The 18,339-nt window shown below is 39.2% G+C and overlaps 1 protein-coding gene across 6 annotated transcripts in view; it reads right to left on the reverse strand.

Annotated features, from left to right (window-relative positions):
- The window catches only part of NPAS3 (neuronal PAS domain protein 3), a 623,692-nt gene that overhangs the window by 18,304 nt on the left and 587,049 nt on the right, over positions 1-18,339 (reverse strand). For all 6 annotated transcript variants that reach the window (XM_075151690.1, XM_075151693.1, XM_075151692.1 and 3 more), the window contains 2 exons: positions 16,057-16,250; positions 9,310-9,416 (listed from right to left, as the gene is read on the reverse strand). In XM_075151690.1, coding sequence (XP_075007791.1) covers positions 9,310-9,416; positions 16,057-16,250 — 301 coding nt within the window. The remainder of the gene's footprint in view (positions 1-9,309; positions 9,417-16,056; positions 16,251-18,339) is intronic.

The raw sequence follows: 18,339 nt of genomic DNA on the forward strand, positions 1-18,339 counted from the left end.
TATTTTAAAACATTATGTAGGTATTGATCAAACGTAATGACAGAATTATAGTATATAATTCAATGTATCACTAGATGCACTCTTCCACGGAAGCTTCAGCATGCATATCAGAAAACTTTTCTGTTGTTTCTATAGATAAATATGATGTAAATAAACTAACTAACTAAGTTTATTTAATGATAAACTGGATTGAAAAATGAACACTAGATTTGTCTACCTAGGATTCTCTAGGTTTTCTTCTCTCTTTCTTAACTTTTCTTTTCCCTCATGATTTGACTGTCTCCCCGTGACTTTTAAAACTTCAATCCTGCCATAAAGTGATTTCCTTCTGCTAATATTGAAACGGTCGTTTAGAAACCCAAGCCCGCTTTGAACACCAACTTCAGACAGAACTTCCATTATCATTAATGAACTCTCTCTGTTCAAACTGGAGAGGAAAATGAAATCCCAGATCCAAATTTTGCCCTCAGCTACTAAAACGCAACATCAGAGGAGAAATTTGGCCCTGCTTACTCAAGAAACTTAAATCCGTCCTCCATCTCTCCACTAATATTAATGTCCATCATATGACAACCTATGTAAGATTAATGACTTTAGAACATAACCCTTTCCATACAAAATGTATCATCCGACTATACATAACTCTATCTCCTACAAACAGGAAAAGAGATAGAAGTTTCACAGAAGCAGATTGGCAGCAATATTAATTTTCTTTTTTAATTTCATAGGTTAAAGGTGGTCTGTTTCAAGGGACAGGATCCCTTTAAACATGCTTTCATTTCTGGGATAAGAGTCTCCCTGTTTGGGTACTTGGACTGAGTGAAATGAGTGGTTTTCTCAGCCTAACCTCTAGAGAAAAGGGATCCACAATACTGTGTCATGGTGGCATGGCACAACTGAATGTTCAAACACCCCTCTAACCACCACAAAGATTCATCACTGTCTCACATTTGGCAGTAAACTACATTAGACATTTTTAAAGCATATTGTCCCTTTATACCAGATGACTTGTAAAAAGAAAAGAAAAGGAAACAACCCAAAACTTTCCACCTTTCTCCACAAGCCTTAAAAAGATAGTTTAGCACTAACCAAAAAAAATTCCTTGTAAAATAAAAATAAAAGAACTTTTAATAAGTAAGCATCTTATGATCTCAGAACCAATATCTAGCAATCTGTGGACATTGGGTACAAAGGCTTCAGATTGTTGGCAGGGCATTCCCAAAAGTCCACTGAGCCAAAGTCCCGGATACCAGCCCACTCTAAGTTATCAGACATCGAAACCAACATTGGTCCACCACTGGCCACATCACTCATGGATGGCAAAGCCACAAGTGATTTATGCAGGTTCTTTCAAACGAGTGCTAATAAGACCTATTGCCACACTGTCACGTATCTGATATATGCTACACATTTTACTGATACTATTTTCATATCCTTCCGGCTTTGAAAACTGTGTCCTCAGACACACAATGTCAACTGTCCAGACCTCTGAAAAAATAAAAAGAAGAGGAAAAAAACCAGTAGCACTAATATGTTTCTAAAACTTTGGAAAGATCTGCATACCTTCTTCATACCTTCACATAGTGACATTTTAGGATGGAGTATTTCACAGCTTAGTAAGCTACAAACAAAATCCTTAATCCGTTCTTGGATTTTCAATGGAGCAGCACTGTTTCTGACTTAGACTACAAGCTGATACAACTTTTGTATCAGTAATCTTAGAGCGAACCTCAGCAATGAAGGTAAAAAGTTATGTGGCTGAAGTACTTTTCCCCTTCATTTTTAAAATGGCATACATTTACATTATGTAGCAAAAGTCACCACAGAAATAGTTTAGTGGACAGAGTGAAGGTGAAGCTGCTGGAAGTGCACAGTAAAACCTTTTATTCCCATGGTTTTGCAATTTATCATGTGCTTCTGCAATCTATCACTAGAATAATATCAAAGTATAAATTCATCTTTGGGGTTGGAAATTTTGAGCACAAAGAGATTTTAAAGAAAATGATTAAGGGAGTAACTGGGAAACCAGAGGTTCCCAGCAGAAGTCAGAGCTCAATCTTCACTCTATGGCCCCTTAATGCAGTAGCTGTACCTATACAGCTGGTACTACATGCATTTTTAGTGTAAAAATAGGAGAAGAGTTTAGGTGTACATTTCAAAGGACTATGAGCTATGGAAGACTTACAATGGAAAGCCTATAAACTGAAATGGGAACATACTAATCAGTATTGCATTAGATTTAATTTGAAGATGAAATAGCATCAGAAATTAAGTTAAAGGGTTATTGATGCAAACTATATCTGAGGCATCTTGCAAAATAACTGTATATTGTTAAGCTACAGAAGGCAAAACTGCAATTAGGTTCAGCAGCTAATGGTTTAAATAGCTTAAAGGTTTAGCTTTGTAGAGTTTTCTGGTTTGTTTACTATCCAAAAGATCTGATGCTTCTGGTAAACTCTCTTATATACTTTACACAGAGAAAACATTTGTCCAATAGCACACAATTTGCACGTGAAAAACTTAGCCACAAAATATCATGAAGATTAGAAATTTATCGGGATTTAAAATGATATCTGAACATTTATATGGATAATTAGAGTAACAAATATTACAATAGTAACAACCATCCTCCACAAACAAATGTAAGCGGTGGTATAAATTCTCATCTTTCAAGGAATGAACCAACCTTGAGTTAATAGTGTATTATGAAGAAAACAAGGGTGCAAGGCGTACATAATAGCATATTGCAGAGTGTTTTCCCCCTTCTTCTAAAGTAACTGGCTTTGGTCAGAGAGCAAAGAAATTAAGCTAGACAGACCAGCATCTCTCATAACCCAAAGAAGCATTTGTAGGAGCAAACACAACATCTGCAGGATTTCAGAGCATGGTTAAAAGACACAAAACATACACACTCTTTGTTAGGTGCACATCTCCTAAGATGCATTAGGATGGAAAAACAAACACTAGGAATGGGCTAAATCCAAAGTCCATGCTCCTTTTTTCCCTCGTATGAATAAAAAAATGTTTTCTTTATATGCTTCCATTACTTCTAGTTTCTTATCTCCTGTTCCCGCATCTTGCTCTATCACCACTGTCGCCAGTCAAAAGGACATAAGGATGCCAGTCTCTAACGCAGAAATCTTTGCTGGCTCATAGAATGAACAGAGAGGAAGATTGTGCAGGTGGCCAGACCAACACTTCTGCAATACTTTGAAAACAAGATACACTAGACTGTCATCAGGATGCCAGGCAGGCTTGGTTTAAGAATTAGCTAAACACCAGACATTCTATCAGCTTAATTTAGAATCAATCTTGCTTTTTAGTGATGATAATAAACTTGTACAAACATGAGATTCATTTGTATATTTTAGCATTTTATTTCAGTCCCAGAATGCAAAACCTGACATTGGAATCAGTTTGATTTTTTTTGGTGATTGAAGATATTAAGCACTACAAGAGCATTGAAATTTCGATCTGATTAGGATAAAAATTCCTCAGGATCAAAACACTTCTTTTTTTCCCCCTACAGTTTTACTAATTGTGTGCTACTTGACATTGCAGAGTTATTCCACAGCATGAGAGCAAAATATGTGAAGTGTATTTTACTGTTAGAAATTATCAACTCATTCTATTTGTTTTTCATGTGTTTGAGGTTATTAAGAGAATAAAAAATTGTAACTGATGTGCATAAGTTAAAAGGGTTAGTTCAACTACAGCTGGTAGGCTAAACCACTAAGCAATATTTTGTACAGCAATAGAATTTTTCTACTGAACATACATAAAAGAAATCATGAATATATAACTGATTTAAAAGCAGACTGAGGGGATAATATCCCTTGAAAAATAGGGGAGCCATGAAAAAGGTGAATGTGGAATAGTTTATTTTCAGAAAGACTGGATTATTCTAACCACTGGAAACCAGATAAAGTAGATCAGAGGGAGTGCTACCAAACACACTCATCAGAGACCTTTGCTTTATGGGAAATGAACCGCCCTGGCTCACTGTTCCTGAGGAATTGTATTTCTTATAGCTGTAAATCAAATCCTGAAGAAACAGGATGATATTTTCTAAGCAACAGCTGAGGATAAGAAGTATCTTTTTTGTCAGTGTCAGGTTTCTGAATTTAAACCTCAATTAGGATTCCAAAATGAAAAAGCACATATTATATACCAGTACATACTTGTGACAGTGTTCTTACAAGCAATATATTAATTTTCAAATGGTGGCACATTGTCCTATATTTGTCCAAAAGTATATTCATGGTTGCCTTCAGAGGTCTTGATTTTTATCCTTCCTTGCTGCTTTCTTAATGACCTTCATTGAACAGTAACATCAAGTACTTGATGTTCAATGAAGATCATTTTTTTTTTTCAATTAAACGGGAGATGTATAATCCTACAGCATATGACATCCATTCATTCTTAGCAAGAAATGTACTTCTTAAATCAAAAAGGGATGTTATAGACCTCTGTATGATAACAGTGTCAACCAAAGAGCAGCACATATGCACAGCACCGTACTCCAGAGAGCAGCGAGTGTCAATTGCCCTTGCTGAGCTCTACAGACAGTACTAAGACCTGATATAACAGTAATTTTATTAATCTGCTTGATTTTTGATATTGATTTGACATAAAATGTATCCTGCTAGCTTTAAGATGAGGGATATTTTCTTGTCGTTGGAACAAGGACAGTTCCACCCATGCAGGGACTCTTGGCTTGGTGAAAGTGTATGAACTGCCCTATGCTTGACATGCAGTTCAGCCCTGCAATGTTTCTATGCAGAGGTAAGTAAAAAGAGAGGATCCAATAACCTTGCCCATTCTTAGAAGTGGTAAAGCAGAACTGGAGGCATGAGGAGTCCTTCTAGGGTGTTAGTTCTAGATGCATAACTATGAAACATAAAACATTCAACTTCAACTCTTTCATGCTACCTATACTAATGAAGAGCTCTGTCACACAGAGCTAGGATTAGGGACTGTATGTGAGCCAGGGTACAGCTAGACCTGCAGTTTTTGAGGGCTCGGATTCAAACACAAGTTGTTGCAGCTTAGCCAGTTGCTGTGTGTCAGCTGAGCCAACAGCTAAGCCATGATGCTGGATGGTGTACAGGCTGTTAGACTAGAGAACATTTTAACTATAATCTCTGTGAAAGAGACTTGATTTATGATAAGCGATCTGCCAGGATTCTACCAGCAATTTGTTCAACAAACACAGCGAAGATGATCAGATGAGAAGTTTCCCAACCTTCTGAAACCATGAAGCATTATAAAATGGGAAATAGATTAATAAGGTAAAATTGTAACACTAAACAATTGGCTGGGAGATTTGTGAAAAAGCATAATCATTGAAAGCTTGAGTGAAACAAGATAGAAACAATATCCCTAAACTTTTTGTTTCTGTTTGAAAAAAACTGATGCTTCAATAACTTGTGGGATCACCACCATGTATTACTGTGTTGGAATAAATGCAGCCATATGTTAGAGTATGAATGTTGTTTTATTAATCCACAAGGGCATCAAGCTATAACTAACATAAATCTCTAAGTAGAAATCTTGACCCCACTGAACCTAATGGAATTTTTGCTTCACTGGGGTCAGAATTTTAGTCCATATAAATTTGCTTTCTTAGGGCATAATCCCCATGTCCATTGAAGCCAATGAAAGCTTTTCCATTGACTGTAACTGACCTTTCATTAGGGCAGCAGTTCTCTTACAAAAGACTCAAAAGTTGTCACTGCTATAGTCCTGCAGACGTTCTTCACCATTATACTTGTTATGGTCACATTCCTGAAACTGCTTTTGTCTTCTTTTATCTAAGATAGCATTAACAAGGCCTGTTTTTCAAAGTTTCTAATAGGCTGCTATGATCTGAAGCCATCAACAGCCCTCTTGATTTTTTTCTGTGTGATTTTGTGCAACATTTTCTTCTTTGCTTGTTTTCCTCTTTTACGTCTTTGAATAACCTGGATGAGAAGGCAGGATGTACTGGTCTTTTACTTTTTCCATTTTTTTCTGATATGTTGTCAGCGAATAGGCAGAATAGCAGTTTTATTTGTGTTTCTTTTTACCCTTAGATCTACCATTGCAATTTGGGATTCTTCTTGTTCTATACTTTAAAAATTATTTTCTCTCCTGTAAAAATCAATCAAGATTTTTAGCTGCATTCTGCAGTCCTCCATCAAACACGGCCTTTTCAGTTTGCTGCTTTCTCAAGTCCTGCTTCTACTTTTCAGTAGGGCTTTCTAACTATTACTTTAGCTTCCAGCTCCTCTTCAAAATATTGCATAATATTGCTTTTTTTTTTTCATTGTAATTTCAAGCAATTATTTCATATGTTGTACTGGCAAATCTCCTGCATTGTCTATTTTGGGGAACTGCAGTTCTGCTGGTTTTACCTTCTGCAGGCAGTGTCTGCAAGTTCCTGAATTTTAGCTCTAAATTTATTTTAACTAAACCAAGAGGATTTTCTCTTTCTAGTTTGGTTTGAACTTGATTTTCTAGGATGGACAAGTTGCTATGAAGTGTTTGGGGGTTTTGCGATTTCTTTCTCTTGGTTTTTCTACAAATTTTTTTTCCAAATGCTAGAAAAGTCAAGCATCTCTCTGGGCAATGATATGAACCACTTCAGCTTCTGCAGGACTTATAATGGGCAGGTATACTTCCTGAGCTATTCCCAAGTCTAATTTAAACTTGAAGATCTTTCATCCAGAGCATGAGTTTGAACAACATGAAAAGACAAATGCCAAGTCCTGTAACTGATTCCCTGCAATGGTACAGGCTGGGGACTGACTGGCTGGGTTGTTGCTTTGCGGAAAAGGACCTGGGGGTCCTGGTGGACAGTATGCTAAGCATGAATAAGCAGTGTGCTCTATGGACTGTACTAAAAAGGGTATAGCCAGTAGATCACAGAAAGTCATTATTCCCTTCACTCATCACTCTTTAGATTGCATCTGGAATCTAATTTTAGGCTCCCAGCACAGGAAATATATTGATAAACTTCAGTGAGCTTAGCAAAGGTCTGTCAAGACGGTCAGGGGCTGGCGTGCTTGCCCTGTGAGGAAAGGCTGTGGGACCAGGCTTGTTCAGCCTGAAGAAGAGGTGGCTTCAGGGGGACCTAACAGCATACCTGCAAGGATGTTACTGCAAAGATGCAGCCATGAGCTGCACAATCAAAACAGGGAAATTCCAACTGGATAGAAGGAAAAAAAAAAATCACTGTGAGCATAATTAAGCCCTTATTAAGGATAATTGGAACAGGACACTCAGAGAAGTTGTGGAAAGTCTGACCTTGAAGGTTTTCAAGATCAACTAGACAAAGGGCCAAACAATTTGCTTTGAATCAGTGTTGATCCTGTTTTGAGCATGAGGTGGGACTAGATGATGTCTGAGAGTCCCTTCCAACCTGAATGATTCTAGGAACATCTTGTTCCTATCAGCCAAGAGAACGTGAAAGATATAACCAGCCTCATCTATTTAAAAAAAATTAGCCTAGCATGGATAATTATGCTATAGCCACACAGCCAAGTTTGGAACCCACTGTGCTGGACACTGATAAAGGGAGAAAGTCCCTGTGTTTCTAAAGCTTGCAATCCAATCAGCTAAACTGGACATACAGTGAGAGCAGGAACACAGCAAGGTGAAGCGATTTTCTAGAAGTCATTCCTTTCTCCAGGGTCTCCTGAGTCCTAGTCCAGTGCTTATACGCTGGACCACACTGCACTCACACTCTGCATAGGTCTCTAAGTTTTCTGAAGATGAATGTTTCATAAAGCATATTCTATTTCAGAGAGAAGTGGTCATTCAGAAGATTAAGGTCTTTTTCAAATGGGATGTTCATCTCTGCCAGGTGGTATGTTAAGTCTGAGTCATAAATATCTTTTATTTCCTCGGTCAGATAGTGCAGTGGAAGTGCAACTTGTCATTTTTGACTTCCAGTCTCAAGAGCACCAAGTAAGTTTCTGAATTTGTTCCTTCATTTCTGGCATATTCTCCTGGATATTAAACGCTCAAAATGTAAATGATGCAAAATTACTTTGTTTATCATTTTGGATAGTTCATTTTATTTTTTTCCACAGAAGTGTATCTAACCTGACCTTGTTATGCCAAATGCACTTCACCTTCTAGAAACTTCAAGTACTATCTGAAAGCTTTACAGAGCTTGATACTGTTGTTGGCTGCCACATATTATCATAGAAGCTGTCCCTATTCTCCTGCTTTCCAGTTGCAGTTATCCTCCTATCTTCCCTTGCAGATCAAGCAAGGTATGTTCAGCTGAAGATTTATACTGCCTTGTTTTGTAGTCATATGGTTTTGTAAAGGCTAATTAAATGTGGATGTATTTGGGTTGCTACCCTTTTATTAGGAAATGCTAGCAGGACATGGTACAGGGGGAGCAGAGTTATTCAAATCTGGGACTCTGAATTTAAGAGGCAGTTTGCAGATAGTCTTTTACATTAAGAAAAACACATAAGTCAATCATAAACAGTCAGTCACTGAAACTTCCAAAGAATTATCTGGCTTCACTGCAGGCACAGATAAATTAGAGATTATGGGTCTAAGACTCTTTTTGCACCAGGATAAATCAGGAGCACCATCATTGAAGTCAACAGATCTCAACAAGAAAAGAATTAGGCCCTACGGCTTTTATAAGAGGAATACAAAGAGTTTAATTACAAGGAATCATGCTGAACCTCCCTTCCCCCATACACAGACATATGCGCATGCTTTCTGGTAAGGTTTGTCTCTTGTAACGTTTTTGTACTTCTGTTATCCTTATCCTGATCAGATACTACCTGTGTGCAAATAATGAACTTAGATGCTATAGGGATGGGGACCATTTAGATGTAAATACACGGGGTGGTTAAAACACTGGTAGAGCTGTAGCTCAATTCTGTATTGAAAAACCTGGTGAAATCTCAAATATGTTGCAGTTTTTGACCTCCAGTTATGACTCAGAAATAAAAAACAAAGAGAGGAGTTCATTTTCTGTGCTAGGGAGGGAGTTTCTCACCTAAGCAATACCTCTTTGAAGGAGTAAAATAATGCACAGCACGTGTAAATGAACAGCTGCTGGAAACTCTGGTAATACAAATATAATTTTTTATTTCCACATATGTGAACAATCTTATATGTCTATAAAAAGACTTGAAAATAAATCATACAAAAAGTTATATTTGACCCACCCTCTATGAAACCCTACAACAAAAAAAGCAGGTGCAAAATGAAGACCCCCGTCGCGGAGTATAAATAATAGTTCAGGAACAATCAAGTGTTGTACCAGATTGTTTTGACAAAAATGGAAGTACTTACAGTCTAAGTGACTGTGTCTGATGCCTTCCACATCTTCAGCATGAATGAAGTGGTAACATCTCTTTCCTACGATATCTACAGGGGTCAGATCCATGTAATCACTAATCCTAAAAAGGAAAAAAAATACAGCCTATAATTCAAGAAGGAAAAGAATACAAGAACTGTCAAATGACTCAGAAAGTGCAATCTGCTAAAAAGTTTTTTCACCACTATAGTAATGTGAATGGAATATCTGTACAAACAAGACACAACCTTAAAAAAAAAAAAGAAAGAAAATGTTTTTTAAAGAAACCTTGAAGTCATTTTATCCATTTAAATAAGTGGAAAGTTAAATTCTAGGGTATATTCTCCCTGTAGCATAACACCAAGACAATATAATTCCATGAAATTGTAAAGCATTAGCAACAATCCAAAATCCTCATTAAAAGACCAAGATTCAAGGTTACATAATAAAGTAAAACCATGTTATGTTTATACCAAATGATTAGAGACACATTTCATTTCAACAGATTGGTCTTCTATTGGGTATATTAATGAAAAAGCTCTTCAACCATTTCTTGGCACCAAGTCCAAACTGATATTTCAAGGGATATAATTTAAATGCTGAGACATACAGATGCCTCAGGGTGTTATCTTTCTTAGTCTAATTCATTTGGGAGCTCGGCTTTCACTCTGGGCCCTTTCAACTGGGACTTTGTTGTTTATTGTACATAGAAACTTTAAAATCTATTCTGCAGACCTTTGTGTGTGTGTCTGCATGCTTGTGTCTGTGTGCGTGTGTAAACTTCTGTCATGGGGTGTCAAGATGTCAATGTCCTTAAATGCGGTACAGAAAATAACAAAACAATTGGAAAATGCCTTGCTCACACAAGCATTTAAAAGTATGTCTGTTTTCTAGAAACAGAACACTTTTTTAGGGTTTGAAGTATGCTGCAATGATTGGGGGTAAGCCCACTTTACAACTGTAAGATATAATTGCCATTCATTTAAGGGAGTTGTAAGAAACACCAAACATCTTGATATAACCAGATAGCTGAAACAACTGGAGTGTTTCGGCTGAAGCAACTGTGATCCCGAGGGAGGCCAGTGGGGAGGCTAAACCAGAAACCTAACTGCATAGGTCTGAGGGTTCCTAACAGGCAGAAGGGGGCAAACACAGCCACTGAGGCACTGACTAGCAGAGCTGCGTTTGCCTGGGTGTCTGAGGCAGGGAGAATGCATAGACCAGAAAGACTGAAGGAGAATGGAAGCATTAGACAGCACCACAGCAGCACTGGTGGTTTGTCCCAATTAAAAAAAAAAAAACACGAAAAACATCACAGGTAAAGCAGGTGGACTCAGATCTGCTAGCAAAAATTGTCACATGAAGTTTAGCACAAAACACAACAGCCTTCTCCCACTTTCATCACAGAACACATTGAAGGATGTGCACTTCCAAACAACTGCCTAGTAGTTACAGCACTTATCCAAATGTGGGATATCTGTCTGGGGATACTTGTCTAATGTTTATCACAAACCACACTTGAAAAGCACCTCTCCTACCTTCTCAGAGAGGACACAATTCACCAGGATAAAGACAAGTCTGTAATGGTGGCAGTGGGACTCCCTATCCATCCTGCTGAGTTCCTCCACTTTGGTTGCACAGTGAATTATGGGCTGGGAAACGAAGGACCTGGGATCTCTGCCCAGTGATAAAAAACCTTACCAGAAGGAAGGGAGTCTGAGATTTAAAGGTTCCTGTCTCCTGGACTGTATATAATCTTTTTATACTAAACTAAGTGTATAAACAGTCCATGGTGCAGGAACCAGAACTCAAGTCTCTCCCCCTCCCATGTCTACATTCTCCTCACTGGCACACTTTGCTGTCTCTTCTCTGGCCCCAGAACTGTTGTTTTCTGTTAAGAGGTGGCTCTGCTTCAAGATCAGGGAGAAGGCTCTCTCTATAGGCTCTCTCTCCCATCCTGCTCAGCCTAGTAGAAAGGGGCAATCTCCAGGCAGGCCACTGTCCTGTGATGTACCCAGGCTGCAAGTGCTACAGTTCACAGGGCTAACACGGAAGATGATCATTCTGCTTCCCCCTCTGGTAAATTTGACTCAGCTGCATTTTGTTTCTCTGCAGTAGCACGTTTGTGTAAAGTCTTCACAGATAAAAATGAACACAGCAAGGCAATCTGTGGCAGCAGATTCAAAATCCCTGAAGTTTAAGATTGCATGAGGGGAGGTTTAGATTGGGTATTAGGAAAAATACCTTCACCAAAAGGGTTATCAAGCGTTGGAACAGGCTGCCCAGGGAAGTGGTTGAGTCACCACGCCTGGAGGTATTTAAAAGACGTGTAGATGTGGTGCTTAGGGACATGGTTTAGTGGACTTGGCAGTGTTAGGTTTACGGTTGGACTTGATGATCTTAAAGGTCTTTTCCAACCTAAATGATTCTATGATTCTATGATTCTATAATATCAAGAAAAAGCTGTTTCAAACAGATGTATGAAGGACATAGGATTTTTTTTTTTTATGAAAAAAGTGGAAGAAGAAACAGAAACAATATCCAGATGTAAGTGATGATCAGTGTCAAGCAATGACATTAAAACCAGAAGCAAAAGAAATTACATCAGATAGGACACTCAGGATTATATCAAAGGTACCAAAGACGGAAAATAAATAATTCACATGGAGAAAAGAAAGAAATAGTATAGTATATCTTAGAGCACTAGTTAGGAGACAGATCTTGTGGCTCCCAACCCCTTTGGCAACATAAAGCAACAGGTTGATGGGAAGAATTCAGTTCTGCTGAATACACAGACCTGATCCTGTAAAACATAAGCACAGGCTTATGTTTGAGCAGATCAGTGGTTCCACTGACTTACAGGACTGTTAACATGATTGAAATGTAAAGGTAGGCATATGGTACAGTGCTTTGCTGAATTAGGACCAAATTATGCACACATTTGTAGGCTTGAGGCTCTCTACACAAGAGTGTTTCTGCATATCTGAAGGAACTATTGGCAAGCACTGTCATGGCCAACAGGCCAAACCTCTTCCATTTGGAAAATACCATATTCACTGGGTTATTTCCTTTTGGGCATATATCAGCAGATATGGCTATAGCAGTCCACATTAAACTGGGCTATAGGCTCTCTCCAGATGGTCTCCAATCACTAACAGTTGACACTGAAAATACACTGACTGATGCTGTACTCTAGCAGAAGTCTCTTTATTTTGCTTTTAGTTATTTATCATCGTCTAAGATGATTTGTCCTTTGCAGGTGCTTTTCTCACTCCACTGACTAATAAAGAAATTCTAGACTATTTTAGACTAGATGGTGAAGTTTAGATGACATGCATCCCACATTTGGAAAACAGACATGGATTAACATACCACATTTTAGGCAACAAAATTTTACATCCCCATTTAACACTCTCAGAACAAAATATTGATTGTTAGAAATAGCGAGAAATAGCTAATGGATCTTGTCTCAAAGGGAAGCTAACTGTTGACTAGTTAGTGCGCTGAGTCCAGGATTCTGATGCAGATCCCTTCGTTCAGAGGAAAGTAACAAGATGCACCCGAAGACTTGAGTAATGTCACTCCTGCTCCCTGCTGTTGCAAGCAGGCAACCACTTGGAAAACTAGGAGTACTATTGATCTCACCCCTGCTGATCCAATGGTCCACCGTGAGCATTCATTTCAGTTAAGCATGGCTTGTGCTCTATACTCCCCGCAGCTGCCAGTAACTCCCCATTGCTCTATAAATAGTGCTTACAGCTTCCCTAGCATGGATCCATTTTTCTCTGTTTTCATCAATGTTGTGCTTGCTTTACTGTGGCACCACAAAGAATTTCCCGGCTGCCCACAAGTACCAGGAGTCAAGCCCTTATATTCAGGATGGGATACTTATCTCCTTTTCTATAGTCCCAGAAGAGAGATCCCAACTTCCCCGACTCAGAGAATGGCCTTGGCAAATGCCCAGATAATTCATCTGACAGCTTCAATCAGCTGTTCAGTTAATTCCTTCCCTTCTTCTGTCCTTTCCATTCCTCCAGCTTTTACAGTCATATTCTGCTTTGTACCTGCTATGAAATCCAAGTCCTGTCAATCTTACTCCATTTTCCATCAGTGGAAATCCTGCTGCCTCTGTGAGCTAACATTCACCTCCCAGCCCTGGCAGAAGTGTTTCTACTATTTGAAATTCCTTTTATAAACTATTTTTAACACTGACACAGAGGCTTAAAATGGAACTATTGCAACATAAAGTCAAGTACCACCATATGCATTCTACCTTATCATGTGAGATAACAAACAAGGAAAGGTTGCTTTATAATGTTGCCTTTACCTTAACGAATGAAAAACGTTAGTAAGCTCAACACTTCCTTGCATAAGTCAGCTGGCTTACCATAGTATACCACGTTTTATCAGCTCTTTCTATGTGATTACCAATCAGCGCTCCACATCTGATGCATTTTACGTTTTTCAGTGATGCCTTTCTCAGGCATTTGAAAGTTTTATTGCTACATGAACGTAAAGGGAAGGTTTGAGAAAAATGTTTAATTAAAAAAAACCATATACAATTTAGGGCTCATAAAAATGCCAAACTGACGGCAGAGAAAGTATAAATCTTTCTAAAACGGCCCACAAATTCATACGATACTTGACCTGACAGAATAGTTCATTTTTCACATCCATTTGATTCCTGGCTTTTTTATTGAGGTTGCCAATGAAGGTAACAGTAAGTGCAGGTGATTTTGTTAAAAGGAAATCTGTTCATTAGGAACTGGACAGACACCAGCAACTCATTTCACAGAGGCCATTGAAGAGCTCTGCAGCGGTAGCAGCTTTCCATTACTACCTAGTCACAGTCAAATCAAAGACTAAGGCAAAAGGTTTCTTCTAGATCCTACTGCTAATCCCCAGAGCTCTTTCACCAGCTGTCAGATTATACAGAATCTAGATGCTCATTGGGTAGAGTCACAGGCAAAAACTCAGCCCTAACTTTAATAGTTACCAGCTTTCTCTGTGACCTTGTGCAAGCCACTTTCTACGGAGCAGTTTTTCCAAGCTTAAACATGAGAATAATATATTCTTTTTTAGATAGTGCTTTGGAAGTTTAGATGGAAGTGTTCCCTCTAATAGCCAAGTAATATTATTAATACTATTGTGGCAGTTCAGCAACATGACAGCGAAGATATCCTCATAACTGAAATCCAAGATTATTTTAAATTCTTTAAGGCCCTGATTCAACAAAGCATTTGAGTTTATCCCTTTTTATAAAAGTTTATATTGATGTGCTATCCTGATCATAGATATTCCATTATGATTGAGCAATTATGACTACTCAGATCAGTGAGCTTCCACTCTTAACTTATAATATGCCATGGCTGCTGTCACATGAAAAGCTTGCATTAGTCTTGTTTGTTCCACTTTCTCATGATAGGGCCCCTTGACAAAATTTCTCTTGGCTGCATTACCTTTTTTCTTCCTTTCCAACCTTTCCTCCATACCTCAGACTTCGATCAATGGACCCAAACTTCTTTATTACTTATATCTTCTGTCTCAGATATCTTCATTCTGCCCTAAATACCCATTCCCTAGATTTTATTTTTATTTTTCAAGGCCCTGAGGGCACCAATAAGCCTTAATGGTCTTGACCAGCACCCCTGGGCCTTCCCGCACCCTGCCGACAGCCCAGGACCCCATCTCAACCCCCCAGGGCTCCCCCCATCCTGTCCACAGCCCAGAACCCCATTTCAGCCCCTCGGGGCTCCCCCACCCTGCCCACAGCCCAGGACCCCATGTCAGCCCCCCAGGGCTGTCAGCCCCTGCCCCAGCAATGCCGCAGCAGGGCTGGTCTCCAGCTCCCCACAGCCCTGCCCGGCCACTGGCCCTGCTGAGCTGGGCCCAGCCCACGTCCCGGCCTGGCCTCAGCCAGTCCCAGGGAGGTGTCCAAATCCTGGGGCTGGTGCTGCCCCGGGGCCCCCGGCTGCCCTGCTCCTGGCTGGGGTGGCGGGACGGGCCCTGGCTGCCAGGCCCTGTCCCGACAGAACCCCGTGGGGAGGCCCCGGCACCCAGCCCCCAGGGAGTAGACAGCTGAATTTAAATTCTGTCTTCCACTTTCCTAGATCACTTGTCGCTATCACATCGAACATAGCCCCCCCTCAACCAACTCCTCATCGCCTGTTCCCATTTGACTGCTGTCTTTCCCGGTATGCCCTTTATCAATTTTATGCTACAGTTTTCCCACCTCTTACTGCAACAGATCCCACCTCTCTAGCCTACTATCTAGGCCGATGGTGCTTCTGTTCCACTAAACACTGAGCACGATGTGCTGTAATCTGCAAATTACTTCAAAAATGGAAAACTTTAAAACTTCAGACAGAAAGACTTGTGGAGGGGAGGATGGGGGAGCATACGGACAGCCATACAGGTCAGACCAACGTCTGTCTAGTCCCAAATCTTGCTCTCTGAGAGGGACGGTGAGAGATTGTAAAAAGGAGGGAAAGCTTAGAGGAATCTTTCCTGGTCTATCCTCCCCTATTCCAGCAAGATGTCCTGCCAATTATAGTTTTTAATTTATCTTTATCCTCTAAGAATGTAATGAAAATGAAGGTGATGATGATGAGAGTGAATTCAGTGCTCTCATACAACACCGGGATGACATTGCAGGAGTCACAAATTTCAAAACTTTTTGCCAAGCCCATAGAACAAAAGATACACACAGCTAAAAGAAAGAAAAAAGGAGCTAAAAGCTGTACCTATTTTCACAGTAAATGATATTGAGGTCCATATTCACGCGAGTGACAAACATGTGGCAGTCAATCCTGACTTCATTAATTGTAGGAGGTGGCAAAGCATGAGCAACGACAACAAGTCCCATGATTTGGCTGGGTACTGTCCGTCCGTGGGACAGTGACACTCTCAGACGTAACCGGCCTGTTATATGAATCACCTGGAAAATAAAAACAATAAAAGAAACCCCAGTGAATTCTGGATGCAACTGTGACATCAGTTTCTTTTAAAGGATAGCATTACTATTCCCTACAGACCACTTAACACAGCCAAAAATTGTACTAAGTAACTGCCAGTATTAGTGTTAAGCTTATTAATATTGGCTGTCACCATGTCCTATATGTCCTCATAGCAAAAAAGAAGACAAGACCATAACAGGCAAATGCTTCACATTCATCAAATAAAAACCTCAGGACTCCTGTGGTATTGATTTTTGTTGTGGTGGTTGTTACAGAAAGAAAGAAGAAGAAAAAAACAAACTAGAAATTCAACAAAAGAAAATAGAGAGGGGGATAAAACTGAAATAATGAAGGTAGAAATTAATAAAATACTAATTTTGTAACATTTGGAGATTGAATATGAGACAAAAAGATCGGCAGTTTTGAAACTTTTCCAGAATGGATTTAATTGAATTGCTAGTCACCTACACCACGGAGACACTGCTCACAGCCTTGAATTACTTCTTTGTGGTTGGCAATTTGAGAAGCAACAGCCTAGAAGTGATCAATGAGCTCAGCTGCAGGATGGTCTTCTTGCATCCACAGCAAGCTTTGTAAGAGCTGGTAGACATGTAATGCCTTTGCCTAGTACACTATGTATGTATGGAGAGCTCTGGGGGTGGATGGTTTCTTTCCCTATTCACAAGATAACGCCAGAAGATGCCCAGGAGATAATTGCACCTGTGGAGAGTGAGATTCTAAGAACACTGCCTGAAATGGAGTAAGTTGAAACTCTGGGAAAAGAATAATCCACCACTTCCAGTTTCACTCCTTCAGGAGTTCTGTGGATAAATAAAGGGGTTGTTTTTTTCAATAAAAGAATATAAATACAGCACTGATGCCAGATATCAAACTGCAAATGGAAACTGCAGTTACTGTACTCATGGATAAGGGAGCCATAAGAACTGGCAGTTGTGAGCTTTCCCAGATTTTCACTCTCAGAGTGTGTTACAACATCAACATGAAGAGAAGGCTTCCAGGAGGTGGGGGCCCCTTTCACTGTGATCCCAGACTCACTACCCAGAGGTCAACAGAGATGTTGGTTGGTACCAAGTGCACTGGAGGAGGTGACAGAGATGGGATGTAGTTATAAGTCCACTGATACTCATCTCACAAAGACAGCAGCCAAACTCTTTTCTTCTGATCTGAGATTGATTGTTAATAAAAAGTGAGAGAGAAGAAAATCTTTCATTAATAAGACTGCAAACCACAAAGTGCATCCAAATTCAAATCTAATTCATGCTAGCAGATCTGTGATCTAAGCCTTGAAGTTTGTTTCTTTTTTTTAACCTAATCATTAAAATATCTCCGTTCTCCACTATTATACATTTCAACTCCAGCCAGTGTGGTGAACCTGAATGAGGAAAGTGACTAGCTGCTGTGTTTGTCCATTTCAGTTGCAGGTTTCTGACCACCCACATTTGAAGTAATTATTGCCTAAACTCACACTTAATGCACCTTCCAAGGGCAAACTATTCTATGAATATTTGAAAAAGTTCCTAAAGGCAAGGATGCAAAAACACCATTTCAAACACACTTTAATTTTTTTTCTCAAGACCTCATTAACTAATGAAGAAATAGCTAAAAGAAATAGGATTAACTTCATAGGAGGGGCAGTAATAGTATATTTTGCTCCTTCTAGCTAGGCTTGCATATACATCTGCTTTTTATCATTATCTGTCTCTTTTTATCATGCAGTTTCAGCTTACTGCAAAAACTCAAATCTGTAAATGTTTGGAAAAATGCTGATGGATAACTAGTAATAACGTGAAAAACAAACTTATGCTAAGCAAAAGTATTGTTGTTCTGTTGTTTTTTCATAAGAGTCCTTATGCTAATATGTTTGAAGTTCGCACTATCACTTGAGGGAATTTTTAAGATATAACATACTGAAAATCCATTTATCTTTTCCTTGTATTTTTTGAAACCTCCATGTCATTTGCAGCTAAATATCAACATGACTTGTTTTTCAACAACTCTCTATTCAGTCAGTACCTCACTTTTTTCTGATTCCTCATCTGAAATACACCT

This window comes from Calonectris borealis, chromosome 5 (assembly GCF_964195595.1).
Source record: "Calonectris borealis chromosome 5, bCalBor7.hap1.2, whole genome shotgun sequence".
Taxonomy (NCBI): domain Eukaryota; kingdom Metazoa; phylum Chordata; class Aves; order Procellariiformes; family Procellariidae; genus Calonectris; species Calonectris borealis.